A 14,746-nucleotide genomic window follows, 5' to 3' on the forward strand; every position below is an offset into this window, starting at 1 on the left:
CTTTTCAGAGGATGAGCATTTGTTCGAGGGTCCACTTTCTGCCCTGAGCCTGGTTCTGCCGGAGGTTTCTTCCTGTTAAAAGGGAGTTTTTCCTTCCCACTGTTGCCAAAGTGCTTGCTCATAGGGGGTCATATGATTGTTGGGTTTTTCTCTGTATCTATGAAGCGCCTTGAGGCGACTTTTGTTTTGATTTGGCGCTATATAAATAAAATTGAATTGAATTCTGCCAGCTCTTCATTTCTGTGTATGCACAGGATTCTCTCCCTTTCCTCTCCTTTCACTGGTGGGTGAGAGGAAGTGGGCAAATTCTACAAATGTCATTTAAAGATTAAACGACTCACTACATGTTAGCTAGATAACACACACATGTCTTAAAGATATAAAGACCTGGATGGCCGCTAACTTTCTGCTTCTTAATTCAGATAAAACTGAGGTTATTGTACTCGGCCCTGAAAATCTTAGTAATATGGTATCTAAGCAGATTCTTACTCTGGATGGCATTAACTTGGCCTCCAGTAACGCTGTGAGGAACTGGAGCTGGAGGCTGCATGCCCCGTTGGAAGGCTTTAATTCATTTCATCTGTGTTTGTTTAACAGGAAAAAATAATCACAATAAAAGTGAGACTAGTGAGGAACATAAGTATTTGAACTCCCTGCGATTTTGCAAGTTCTCCCAGTTAGACATCATGGAGTAGATGCATTCCCACTGTGATAGACAGCTTTGAAGAAACAATTCTGGAAATCACATTGTATGATTTTTAAAGAATGTATTTGTGTAGCGCTGCTGCAATACAAATATAGCAGCAGTGCTACACAAATGCTATATATCAGTACATCAGCAGTACCTGTCATTTTGGTCATCCTGAAATTATTTTTCATGATTTTAAGGATTCCAAAAAACTACTTTGGCTTTACTGAAGCAGTCGCATTTCCCCCCTACAGGCTTATATTTTCCTGCTTTACCGTCTAAAACTAAATCAGGGAAATGTTTACGCTCTGTCAAATATGCACTGAGAGGAACTACCAGGAGGGGCACTGTAACCATAGAAACAAACAGAGCTCTGACATTGTTGGGGATCACTCCTGAATTTACTTAAGCCTTAGAAAAGTAAAGTAGCCTAACAAAGTAGCTAAAATCGTGCACGTACAGCATTTGGACAGAGAGAGTGATATTAATTTTCTTTGCAAACAAACAAGAATCTTCAGGGTGCAATGTGTGCTGGGCAGCAGCCAGGAGCGAGGTCTCTGGTGAACCAATCCCTCGCTACAGATTCTAGCGAAGGGACGAGGCGTGTCACATCTCTGGTGGGGATGGAGCCTCAGTGCTTCTTTTAATATCTCTGAGCTTTCCCAATCACAACTATCTCTACTGAACTTTGGCTCCGTCTAAACAGTTCTTTGAATTACTTACTAAAACAATATATGACAGTAATGAGAAAGTGGCCACTTTCATGAGTAAATCATGTAAGCCTTATAAGATTTACTTATATGTAGTCTATGTTGTGATTCTACTGGTGTTACTGGTTCTGCTGGTGAGACGATGTGTTCACAGGAAACTTGAAGGTTTGTACATATTCATTCTTATTCATCGTGGTATTTTGTTTCCATTCTGTCATCATAATTTGGTCCATTTAGATTCTTAAATCATAAAAGTGTTTACTTTAACTCATTTCAGCAGATGGAGAAGATGACATCACCAGTGACATCACATACAGTGTTGTGAAAGCATCAAATCCTCAACAACCTCCAGTCAAAGAAACCAGAGATGGAGGTTTGTGTGTTCACCCAGGTGTCATCCACATACCTGAACCAATGACTTGGTGGTGTTTCAGGGTAGGATAGCAAAGCCCTCTTTCCCACGTCTTCCATATACAAGTTGCCCACAATGGGTGAAACTGGGGAGCCCACGGCACACCCACGTTCCTGCCTGTAGAACTGACCCTTGTATGTGAAACAGGTGGAATTAAGACACAGTTTCAAAAGCAAGCACACCTGGTCCAACAGCCTTGTCTTGTTCTAACTGCTTCAGACAGTCTGTCACCCTCGTCCTGTGACCACTTCCTGGGTCTCTTTCAGTCTTCAAATATAAAGTTTTTACAGCTTATAGATTTTAAGTTCTGCTCCAATTATTTGGGTAAAGATAATAAACACTTTGATGGCCAATAAGTGAAAGTGAAAATGTGATAAACGAATAATATAATTAATAAATAATAAATAATTATATTTTTTGATAAGTGAAGTTCACTGAACTGAAAGGAAATTTTGGTTTGATGATGGTTGACATGTTTTCCAAATAGAAGTTTTTCCTCTAGTGAGGAGATGCAGGTGCAGCAGAGCATTGCTGGAAGAAATGATCCCAAGGGTGGAATCTCCTGAGAAATCTTCAGAGACCCAGCGAGAAGTAGGGACCATAGCTGACAGCCCAGGCAGGGGTTGAGGTCAAAGGTCATGCTGTTTGGGGACCTACTGGTCATCATGAGAAGATTCTGGAACCACAGCAATGACCATAAAGCTGCACTGGATGGAGAGCTGTGCCACGGGGCTTTCCAGAGGTAATCACGAGGAGATTGTGGACAACAGATGGAGATCTGAAGGATGAGGGGAGCGTTCCAAGCTCCAATCGACAGTGCAGAGAGGAAGTTCAAGGATGGCATCATGATTCTGTGAACAGAAAGCAGAAGCTATGGTGGTGACGGGGAATGACTGACAGCAGTTTCCTATGAACATCACCTAATGCTGTGTCACTGTGCTATGCATGCTTTGACACTCTGAAGAGGGTCTTCCTTTGTGTCATTGTTGTTGTCATTTGCATCATGAACAAGACTGCTGAAGTGAGTCAACAGGTGGGGTTACAACAGCAGTAAAATCATTGAATCCAATACCCTTTCCAAAAAAGGTTTTCTGCAGAGACGAAAGGACAATAGAGGAGTCATAAGTATCCCCCCACAGGAAGAATGCATGAAATGAGGTGATGAGGGTTGATAGAGGCCATAAAACAGGAGTGCTGACAAAGGCCTGCAGCCTTGAAGATAACTGAAAGCCACATTGACAAACAGCAAAACTAACTGGTGTGTTTGTTATACCCATGTCTGCATACATTTGGACATTTGGAGGAGATGCACCACAAAGCTGGAATGATTTTGCAAATGTTAATTTCTATGTTTGACTGTTAACATTCATTTGCTTACTTGGAGGGTGTCAATGGAAAATTGTATTTAGTAGTCAGTATAATCTTTTAGTGATATAAGTTTGCATATGGTAGAATGCTGCATGTAATCATTTGTGTGTAGAAGTATATAGTTGGTGGCATATTGAAAGAATGTCTCATCCTAGGAGGTCTGTAACATTCTAGGGTGTTCACCCCACATCCTAGGAGCATGAGAGAGGTCGTACCTTGTCTTATTGTTTTATGGTAGGATTAACGTAGCTATGTCTGTTTTAGTCTAAGTGCCTTTTGGTTTGATGAACTGCTGGACTTTGAGACCAGCAGGTTTAGGGAAGATCTTATGGGGCCACACTCTGACACCCCCCCCCCCCCCCCCTCCCACACACACACACACACACACACACACCCAATGAAGTATAAAATAAAGACCGGGGCAGTTTCTCAGGCGCGAGTCTCTCAGTCCGGAGACTGCCCTTGCTTGCAAGAAATTCTGTGTGTTTCTCTTCTCTGAGTCTTTGCTGAAGAAGTATTTTAGAATATATTCCTTAACAGAGAGAACGATGCTCGTCACAGTTCTCTCCCTCATGCACGAGCAACACAAAGAGCTCTGGTGACTTGCGTCTTGTCTTTGCCATTGTAGTAGAATTGTCTTGGCGTTCCAGCAATAGGTCTGTGCTAGATGAACGTATCAGCAACCTTCAAACACGTGTGGAGAATTCATTATTTCTTTGACAGATTCTTTAGTAAATAACAGAAAAAAGAAAGTAAGAGAAAAATCACCTGCACAAGTGCCGAGGTAGGTCTCCCTGCAGAATTGGTTTTCCCTTCATCAGGAGCAGCGCTGGGCTGTTTAAATCACGGACAAACAGGATCCTACAGTTGTTTATGTTTTTAAACCCATTTTGCACAGAGAGGCATTTTTTGGAAAATGCATTGATAGTAATGTTGAATATTATTACACATCAAAAAAAATAACTACAGTAAAATAATCACATCGTGACGCCTCTGCCTTTCTAAATGGAGGGACAGTAACTGTGTGTGTATGTAAGCGTGTAAAACCTGAAGATGGTAAGATTAACAGTATTTTGTCTCTATCTGCCATTCTGCTATTCATCTCAACAATAACGTGGCGCACAGCGTGGCGTGAAAATAGCCACATGCAATGGAGCAAAATATGGGTGTGTGTGGTTGGAGGATGTGTTCATGCGCACAAAGGGGGGGTGGTGGTGGTGGAACAAAGTTTGGGAACCACTGGTTTAAACGATGTTAGCTCAGAAATATTAGCTTCTGTCATGACTGATGAAGTTACTGGTTAATAAAGTTTCCAGTAAAGTGTTTAATCGCAGCCACAGATTGACTCTAAATATCCAGTTTTTCTTTAGTGCATCTGTAATAAATATGTGCAAGTTTCAGTGCTTCGTTTAAACTGTATGATACTTATACTGACCCAGGGTCAGTGTAAAATACAATCCTAGCTGTGTGAACAAAGCCTGGCTCCTTTAATCCTGCATGACAAACCTCAGGATGCAGGTTATTATTACTCTTTCCTGCTGGCACACCCGTCACACCTGAGAGTCAGCTAGAAACGTACAGTGACGTGGACATCATGCAAAGACTGCCAGACTCTGTAATACTGCAAATGATCAGTGACTCAGGTTAACAAAAAAGAAAGTAAGAGGAAATTTAATTCTGTAAAACGTGAAAAATTCCACACACATGTAACTCACCACTGTGTGAACATCACAGGGGAGAAATCGTTTCTCTGAGTCAGAGATGAGTGTCAGTAACACAGAAGTTGTCATGGTCCCCGCACCTCTCCAGCTGACAGCAGTCAGGCGCTTTGTTTTGTTTATTCTCCTCTCTCGCCTCTGCTCTCCCTTTCTCTCTCGTCCTCTCCCACTCTCTCTTTCTCCTGCCGGGGCGGAGCTCAGTGTGGGCTCCTGCTCCTGGCCCACGCACCTGGAGATGTTTAGCACACCTGCCGCTGATTATGAGAATTGGAGTCCTACTTAAGATGGCGAGTCTGCTCTACTCGTCGCTGGATCGTTGAGCCGTCAGCGTCAGTCGTCCTGCACTCTGCAAAGTTTGTTCGTGTCTGAACCAGGAGACTAACTGTTTCTCTGTCTGTGTATAGATTTCCCCTGGACCTGTTTTCCCTGTGCACGGTGACTGAGCGTGAGCAAGAGTGATGGAGGAAAGAAGAGGAACTGTGTGTGGTTGCGAGGGCTGTATGGAAATCTCCCCTCCCTGGACTCCTGCCCCTTTCACTCCCGGACCCTGGAACCCTTTTTCCCAGACACCGTTGTGTGTGTGTGTGTGTGTGTGTGTGTGTGTGTGTGTGTGTGTGTGTGTGTGTGTGTGTGTCACCGTGGAGAACACTGTAAATAAATTCACTTTTGATTTGAAGAAACTTGTGGTCTGCGCCTGAGTCCGCTCCACTAATCGTGACAGAAGTAAAACTCAGTGTCATGCAGTGACTTTTACACAACCAGATCAGATGAACCAGCTCACACTAAAACATTTTGCTGCACTCTTTACACTTATTTCTTTTCTTTCTGCTTTCTGAGAGAAAAGCTCTTTATTAGTAACTTTTACAACTTCTGGCAGGTTAATGTCTGAACTTTGGAGTGAAACACACCCTTAGTTACAGGAAATAACACCACTGTGTGTAACTAAGTGAATCCACCTTAACACCACCTGTGTGTGTGTGACTGCATTACACTCCCACTGCTGGGAACCTGAACAAGAACCAGAACAAAGTCTAAAATAGAAGCTGACAAACAGCTGCACCACCGAGTGACACTTTATTTTATAAACTTCACAACAGGTTTCATGTTGTGACCTGTGGAGGTGAAAAGACACAAAACCTGTTTTACAGCTTTTGAGCTGCAGGCAGGATTGAAACACACCTTAGTTAAAAGTCAAACAGCAACATTTTCTCCTCCCCTCACGTCACTCAAATGTGACAAACCAGGAAACAGGAAGTTCTTCGTCCTCAGTAAAGAGAGACGCACAGACGATCAGACTGAGCTCAGACCAAACTAGCAGCTTCCTCTGAGTGAGTCCAGCTACAGGAGAGAAAAGTGGAAAACTCCAACACTGCTGCTTCAAGCTGCTGACGCTCCACACACTGAATGTGAGTTTGAGCAAAAACACGACTCAAAGGAAGTTTCAGTGAAGGTGGTAGAGGAGGGAGGGGAGCCAGGACTGACTGTACTTCCTGTCTGCTGTTTTCAGCTTCACTCACAGACTCAATGGCTTCCAGATCAGAGGAGGATCTCTGCTGTCCGGTCTGTCAGGAGGTCTTCAGAGATCCTGTTCTTCTGTCATGTAGCCACAGCTTCTGTAAAGACTGTCTGAAGAGATGGTGGAGAGAGAGACCAACACACGAGTGTCCAGTTTGTAAGAGAAGATCTTCAAAGGATGAACCACCTTTAAATCTGGCTTTAAAGAACCTGTGTGATTCGTTCTTACAGGAGAGAGATCAGAGAGCTTCAGAGGCTCTCTGCAGTCTGCACTCTGAGAAACTCAAACTCTTCTGTCTGGACCATCAGCAGCCAGCGTGTGTCGTCTGCTGTGCCTCAGAAAAACACACCAATCACAGATTCAGACCCATCGATGAAGCTGCACAACAACACAAGAAGGAACTTCAGGAAACTCTGGAGCCCTTAAAGAAGAAGTTAAAGGTTTGTGAAGAAGTTCAAGTGAAGTTTGATCAAACAGCAGAACACATTAAGGTCCAGGCCCGACACACAGAGAGGCAGATTAAGGAGCAGTTTAAGAAGCTTCACCAGTTTCTAGCAGAGGAAGAGGAGGCCAGGCTGGCTGCACTGAGGGAGGAAGAGGAGCAGAAGAGTGGGATGATGAAGGAGAAGATGGAGGCTCTGAGCAGAGAGATAGCAGCTCTTTCAGACACAGTCAGAGCCACAGAGGAGGAGCTGAGAGCTGAAGACGTCTCATTCCTGCACAACTACAAGGCTGCAGTGGAAAGAGTCCAGCGCTGCCCCCTGCTGGATGATCCACAGCTGCCCTCAGGAGCTCTGATAGACCAGGCCAAACACCTGGGCAACCTGACCTTCAACATCTGGAACAACATGAAGGACATGGTCTCCTACACTCCTCTCATTCTGGACCCAAACACTGCTCATCCAAACCTCATCCTGTCTGAAGATCTGACCAGTGTGAGAGGAGGAGAGAGGCAGCAGCTTCCTGATAATCCAGAGAGGTTTGATTTTTGCTGGTCTGTCCTGGGCTCTGAGGGCTTTAACTCAGGGACTCACAGCTGGGATGTTGAGGTTGGAGACAGTACACGGTGGTTACTGGGTGTGTTAGCAGAGTCTGTGCAGAGAAAGGGAAGCATACTGCCTGGATTATGGACAATATTTTTCTATGAAGGTAAATACTCAGCACTCTCACCATCAGCTGTCACTGATCTCTCAGTAAAGAAGCTCCAGAGGATCAGAGTGAATCTGGACTGGAACAGAGGAAAGCTGTCGTTCTCTGATCCTGATACTAACACACACATACACACCTTCACACACACTTTCACTCACAGGATGTTTCCATTCATTAGCACTGTTGTTGGTAAAGTGAAGGTGTGTCCGTTGAAGGTGTCAGTGTCAGTGCAGCAGATGAGTTGAGGATGATGATGTTTCTAATGTTGTTTCCTGTCAGTGAGTTGAAGCTGTTAAACTGCAGCTGTCCTCCTGCTGCCTCGTTGTTCCAAAGCTCTTTGTTTCTCTTTTAGTTTCACTGTTTCTTTCTGTTTCTGCTGTCCACCTTTTCACATGGAAAATCATTTCACTGTTTCTCACTGAATGACTCCCCAAACTAGATTTGAAATTCTATCAAGTTTCTAATCATTACAAGTGATTCATGTTTCTATTTGATGTGTAAATGGAGATGATTTAGTTTGCTGGGATATGGACTGACATGTGTTGAATGGGAGGAGCAGTTTGTTGTTGTCTTCTTGTCTGTTTATGACAACAATAAATATGTTGTTGAAACAAGGATTCATGTTTAACTCCATATATGAAATGTTTCTGATCTTTGAATTCTGTTTGATTAAAGACTTTCTTCATGACACAAATGAGATTTCAGTGTATTAATAGAACTAAATAAGCTCAGAGTTGAAAGGCTGGAGTATTATGTACGTGCTTCACTGTCAGGATCTTCAGGGGGATTCAAAGGGAAACATCAAACTGCTGTAATGAGATAAACTAGTTGGGCTGAACACACTTATCTGTAGTTTGTCTCCATCCAGGATCATCAGAATATAATGAACATGTGTGAAGAGCCACAAAATGCTGCTGCCCTCTCAGCATGATGAGCTCCAGCCTTTGTTAGCAGGACAACAGGAAACATGAGACAACTTTCAGAGACAGTAACCAACTGTGGCCACAAGATGGCAGCAGCTGATCTGAGATCCTTTATTGGACAGAAGGACTCTGCTCTGTGACGTCATCAGAGAGACGGCCTTCACTCTGATAGATCTGACGTCATGTCTGCACTGCGATGATGAAAGCTGATAAACACATTGTTATTGATCCATGAAATCACCTCTGTCCTCTCAAGTGTAGCTGTTTACAGAGCTGAAGAAGTCCTTCATCATCAAAACAGACAAACATGTATTTCCTGTATTAAGTGACGTCATCCTCACTCTGACCTCTTACATACATTCTGTTCAGTTTTCCTGCTGTAAGAAATAAACTGTGTGAAAATAGAAATGCAGGGAAACATCCATTAATCACAGCTGAGCCGTTTGTTTCTGACTCACATTCAATGAGGCTTCAGGTGTAAATACCTCAGAAGTGTTTGTGAGTTCAGTAGAAGCAGACCCAGTCGACCATCATGGCCTCCACAGCACTACACAATGCAACAGAAAGGCCTTCATCATCTGCTGAACCACCTCTGAACCACGACGCTCTCCCTGCATCTAAAAGCTGTTAGTCAGGATGAGATGCTGCTGTGATCGCTCACAATTTACCTGTGAGACCTTTGTAAATATTGTCTTTGTTTCTGGAGGAAACACCTTTAGTCTGTTTGTATTTGGAGTGCAGATCTGGGCGTCCATCACTTTAACCTGCACACGTTTAGTTATTGAGTGTAGTTGATGTTTGGCAGCATTTTATAAGTGACAGTTCATGAACGGTGAAGGAACAGAGGACGCCTGACCATCCTACCTGTGTCAGTAAGAAGACTTTCATCACAACTTCACAACTTAACACAACTGAAAGCTGAATTCAGTGTTGCATAGTTTACTAACAGTGTGTGCTGACACTGAAGTTAGCAGTTTGTTTCCTAAGAGCTGCTGGGACAAACCACAGTGAGCGGCTACAGAGTTTAGTTAAGGTGGTTCTAACATGTGACCTGTTGAATTATTTACAGGGATTTATTTTTCATTTAAAGCATCATTTGTGAAGTTTTTATGAAGTTTACTTCTTTTATGTTCTTTGTGTAACGTTTAGATTTTCTTGTCTTGTGTTTTAACTCTTCAGGTTTCCTGTAACAGAGATGTAAACCACCGTTTTCTGATGCTGCTGCACTGGGACATAAACACGGCCACTTTATTAGGCACACCTTGCTGGCTGCAGGTTATAACCCCTGCTGGAAACATCCCCACAGATTTGGATCCTTATTGCCATGACAGCACCACACAGCTGCTCCAGATGCTGCAGGATGCTGGTCAGGGCTCTAACAGTGAAACTTTACTGAAAGTAAGAAACCTGAGAGGAAATAAACTTTGACTTTAGTAAGCTGAGCTCTGAAGCTGTGATGGAGCTCAGTCGGTGTGAAGGCGGCTGCTGTGTAACAAGTGTTTGTCTGAGGTGCTGCGACTGATCGTGGTCATGTTTATTTAAAGAAGTCGGTGATGAAGCAGGCTGTGCAGTCCGAGCTCTTCATCAGTTAACAGTCCTCCAGAGCTGCTGCAGGGAGCTGACTGTCCTCCAGGTGGCGCTAAGTGAACAAAGTCCAAAGAAATAAACTTGGACTGTTTTTTGAAGCCTAAATAAAATGTGAATAAACTTTATAGATACATTTGAAACCAGTTACTCTGTGACTTTACACACTCACACAGTAACAGAGCTGATTCCTGATTGGAGCAGCACAGAGTTAGACTTCTTTTCTGGCTGTGGATTGGTTCGTCAGGATTTCCCCCTTTACAGGTTTAAAAACAATCTCTGTTTTTACATTTTTTGACCTCCTTCTTGTGTCTAAAGGTGAAGCAGCACCAGCCTCCTCTGATCCTCATGTTGTAGCTCTGTGTGTCCAGCAGGGGGCAGAACACCTCCAAACTGTGCCAGCAGCTCTCACTGTGAGCTCAGACGTTTGTGGACACTCAGTTTGTTTGAACATAGTAAATAATCAGAGCTTCTCAGACTGTTTATGGGGACACCACCTGCCCGAGGGTGTACTGTGTCAGAGAGGTGGTGTATGGTGCTGGGTGTAGTCTCTCTGCTGGTTCACAGTTTTTACTGAGGAGCTGTGTTCATGTCAGGAAGGTTTCGTCTGATCACTGTGGTGCAGTTTGGTTTACTCTGTTTCTGAGTGTTTGTAGGATCAGTCTCTGCAGGTCACCTGATACCTGGCAGTGAAGTGTTTATGAATCAGCTCCGTCAGATTTAATCCAACAGAATAACATGTAAAACACTCCAGGGCTTTTACTCTGAAACTTTCTCCAGAGCTGTCTGGAGTTTTCTTACATTAAAATATTCTGGGATTACCAGACTGTCCACATCATGTGTCCTACCAAAACTTTCATCCACAAATATACCCTGACATTAAACCCAAATAGATGTGAGAGCGAGTCATTAGTATCAGTACTGTGTGTGTGTGTGTGTGTGTGTGTGTGTGTGTGAGAGAGATATTCAGGTAACTTACTGGGTTACTGCACATGCTCACACCTTTTCAGCACAACAGGTGCAGTTTGGTGTTTTACTGCCTCCTGCTGGAACAATGATGGCAGCTCTCAAGACTTTATTGGTTATTGTCATTTCGTGTTACACAGCCTGAAACGAAATACTGTTCCTCAGCAGCCTCTACAGTGCAATAACCAATATATTTTAAAAAGAATAAATACAGTTTAAAGGGAATAAGTTTAAAAAAGAGCAGCAAAAAAGGCATAAATAGCTTAAAATCTAAGTTCTAAAAAAACCTCCAGTTTTTATTAATATTTTATTATTTATCAAATTATTATAAACTAAAAATATTTTTTACGTGATAAACGACTTCAGTGCTTCGTCCATGACCTCCTGAAGGTAAAGGGCCCAAAGAGCCAATCAGCAGCTCTGAAACAGGAAATATGACTCATGGAGAAGTTCACAACAGTTTCAGCTGCCAGTTGTACTCATCACCATGGAGACTGTCTCCATGGTGGAGGCAGAGTGACAGTGTTGTAGATGCTGCATTTTGAAGCCTCAGTGTTTATGTTGTGCCCTTAAACAGGGGAAATAGTGAGGAGAGGTGAAAGAGCAGCACAGACACGCAGCTCTCACTCTCACTCGTCTGTATTGAGTGAAGGAGGAAGCGCGCGAACCCACCTACTGGAGCCCTGAGGCATTAACAATGGATCGACGCACAATCAACCCAGGCAAAACTTTCACTACTTATCTCCCTCTATATTCCCACTGCATATTCTATTCGAAAACAGTCAAAGCAACAAATAAAACATTAATAAGGGCATGACATGAAATGTAAGGAACAGAGATGTACAACTTCAAAACTAATCAAATTTATGATCCACCACATTTATATTTTTGTTCACAGCCATGTACACATCAAACTCTCATCTTTCTGTCCAAAAACAAAACAAAAAGATTCCCTGTAAATTTGACCTTTTCCTTCAACTGTCCATTATAGCGTGGTCTTCCTACTTATCTTGACACAATACTCAGTCGCGTTGCCTGCTGCAAACTTAAAAGAAGTCTGACGAATGAAGTGACTGTGAGTGTGTCTGACGTCACGGTGTGTGTGAAAAGGTATCCAGCTGGGGCAGACATGATTCTGCAGGTCACCTGCCCAGTGGACAAAAAGAAATAAAATAGTTGTGTGGATGATATATGAATGATAATACGAAGAGCGTTTTGTGTCTCTCAGCCTGAAACAACTGTAATGCCACTTTCTGTTTTGGAGAAAGGACAGTTAAAAAAAGATGTGTGTTGTTTTAAGCAGTGATGAGAATAATGAAGATGTGATGAGAGAGCAACACAAAAGTATAAGTACAGGGATGATGCTCTTTACAGGAAGGGTCAGAGCAGACTCTACCTGCTGAGGCGGCTGAGGTCATTTGGAGTCCAGGGAGCGCTTTTAAAGACCTTCTATGACTCTGTGGTGGCATCTGTCATTTTTTACAGTGTGGTATGTTGGAGCAGCAGTTTATCTCCCGCCCCATGCATGTAGATGTTGCTGAACTGCAGAGCTGCTTCAGTGACAGACTGCTGCATCCTCGATGCATGAAGGAGCGTTTCCACAGGTCCTTCCTCCCTGCAGCTGTCAGACTGTACAATCTAAACTGCTCCCAACAAACACAGATGTTTACATCAGCGCTGTATCGTGCACTGTTTTATCAACCGATTCACACTACAACCAGGGTTGCCTCTTATCTGTATTTAATTTTATTTAATTTAACAACAGTATGGTACTCAGTTTTTGGTAACCATTGTCCTTCATGTAAATATGTAAGAATTGTGTATGTTTCTGTTCTGTGTCATGTGTACTGTTTGTTTGTATATGTGTTTTCTTGCTGCTGTTACACCCAAGTTTCCCCTTGTGGGACAATTAAATTGATATAACAACACTCGTGGTAAAGTTGTGGACTGGAAGAATACCTGACCAAGATTATCTTGCAATGTTTTGCAGCCGCCAGTCAAGCCGGTAGATAAATGTCTGTGATTGTCGCAGGTGGCTGTGTGGCTGGCAGGAGCTCTTTCCTATCAGTTTGTCCCCACCTTCACCTATGGTCACGAGCTTTGGGTAATAACCAAAAGAATCCGATTCTGGATATGAACTGCAACTCTCTTTACATTGGCCTTTCCTCCACCCTTCTCGTTAGATTGCAGACTGTCCAGAATGCGGCGGCACGCCTTTTGACAGGTAGCAGGAAGTTTTCTTCCATCACTCCTGTTCTTGCTGGCTTGCACTGGCTTCCAATTAAATACCGTATTCAATTTAAAATATTACTTTTCACCTACAAAACCATTAATAACTTTGCGCCGAGCTACCTCAATGAGCTTCTCAGGTTACACACTCCTGTCAGAGCACTTAGCTCTGCTACCCAAATTCTTCTGGAGCAACCTCGTTCTCGGCTGAAGTCTCGCAGTGACCGCGCGTTTGCTGTAGCTGCCCCGGTCTTATGGAACAACCTTCCTGTCGCTATCCGGGCGTCTGACTCTATGCCACTGTTTAAATCACGGCTTAAGACTTATTTCTTTAATCTTGCCTTTCCACCCAGTTAACACTTGTGTGCGCTGGTACATTTTTTATGCTTGTGAACTACTTTTATATCTTATGATGGTTTTTATAATTGATACGTGCCAGGTCCTTTCTCTTTTCCCTCCCATCTCCCTTTTCCTATTTTATTTTTGTCAAGCACCTTGGTATACCCTTGTTTTTTTAGTGTGCTTTATAAATAAAGTTTATTTATTTATTTATTATTTGTTGCTGTTTAAGTTTGTCAATTTCAGACCTCTGTCTCTGAAGTTCAACGTTCTGCATTTCCAGGTCTTTCAGTTTTGCGACATGGTCTGACAGAAAAGAACATAAATAAGTCAATATGAATTTTATTTATCTGCATCATTTGAATCTTTTCATTTTTAGTAGGTTAGATTATTGAATAAATAATGAATAAATAATAAAAATAAAAAGATTAATGAGAAACGTTAGTGATAGATTCATGAAGTGACATTGATATCTCTGTAACAGGGGCTCATATGAAGGTTTCCTCATGCTGTCATTTTTCTCACTACCTGACATCATACTCTACCTTTATTCTCTTGTTTTAAGGTCCTGATTTCCACTTTCTGTTCAGCCACTGAGGCAGTCAGCTCTCTGAGCACAGCATGGATTTCCTGTGGACAGGGTTGTTGGTTTGAAATCTGCTGGTCAAGAATTTCATTATCTGCCTCTGTCTGATTTGTGGAAACAGAGCAGACCAGAAGCAACAGCGAGAAAAACAGCGTGATCTCCATTCTGTCAGTGAAAACTCAATAGTATCTGTGTGTCATCTGCAAACCTGACTGACTTTTATATTACACAGTACAGAGGGGAGGTCACTGTAGCATTAGATTCAACCTTATTCTAGTGAATCAGTGACTAATGTAATCTTTATGACTTTCAGATGCAGTACAAGGAGAAGAACAAGTGAGTATCAATGATTGTCAACTGATAGTAAAACATGAGCATGTGTGTTTCCACCAACTGACCAGAGCTTAGAGGACAAATATCAAAATGTGTGCTCAGATACAGATGTTTAAGCAGCTGTGAAAGAACATATCTGGAAGTTTTTGGCACTGAGGAAGTAATTGCCTTTGATTATGGAATTCCTCTAATAACTCAGAGCAAAAATACTCTAAGCGACAAAAT

The 14,746-nt window shown here is 42.7% G+C and overlaps 1 protein-coding gene across 2 annotated transcripts; it reads left to right on the top strand.

The window, feature by feature from the left end:
• Positions 1-6,408: 6,408 nt before the first annotated feature.
• Positions 6,409-14,005, top strand: LOC147333924 (nuclear factor 7, ovary-like). Of its 2 annotated transcripts, XM_086286543.1 has the most exons (2): positions 6,421-7,788; positions 13,985-14,005. In XM_086286543.1, the coding sequence occupies exons 1-2, from the start codon at positions 6,421-6,423 to the stop codon at positions 14,003-14,005; spliced, it is 1,389 nt and encodes a 462-aa protein (XP_086142669.1). The 2 variants fall into 2 exon arrangements, with proteins under 2 accessions (XP_086142670.1, XP_086142669.1); XM_086286544.1 differs by lacking the exon at positions 13,985-14,005 and having other exon boundaries at positions 6,409-7,987.
• The last annotated feature ends 741 nt before the right edge of the window (positions 14,006-14,746 follow it).

Source organism: Aulonocara sp. 'chitande type north' Nkhata Bay, linkage group LG3 (assembly GCF_057382095.1).
Source record: "Aulonocara sp. 'chitande type north' Nkhata Bay isolate Kocher_YH1m ecotype deep benthic linkage group LG3, A_spYH_male_GT1.1, whole genome shotgun sequence".
Lineage (NCBI taxonomy): Eukaryota > Metazoa > Chordata > Actinopteri > Cichliformes > Cichlidae > Aulonocara > Aulonocara sp. 'chitande type north' Nkhata Bay.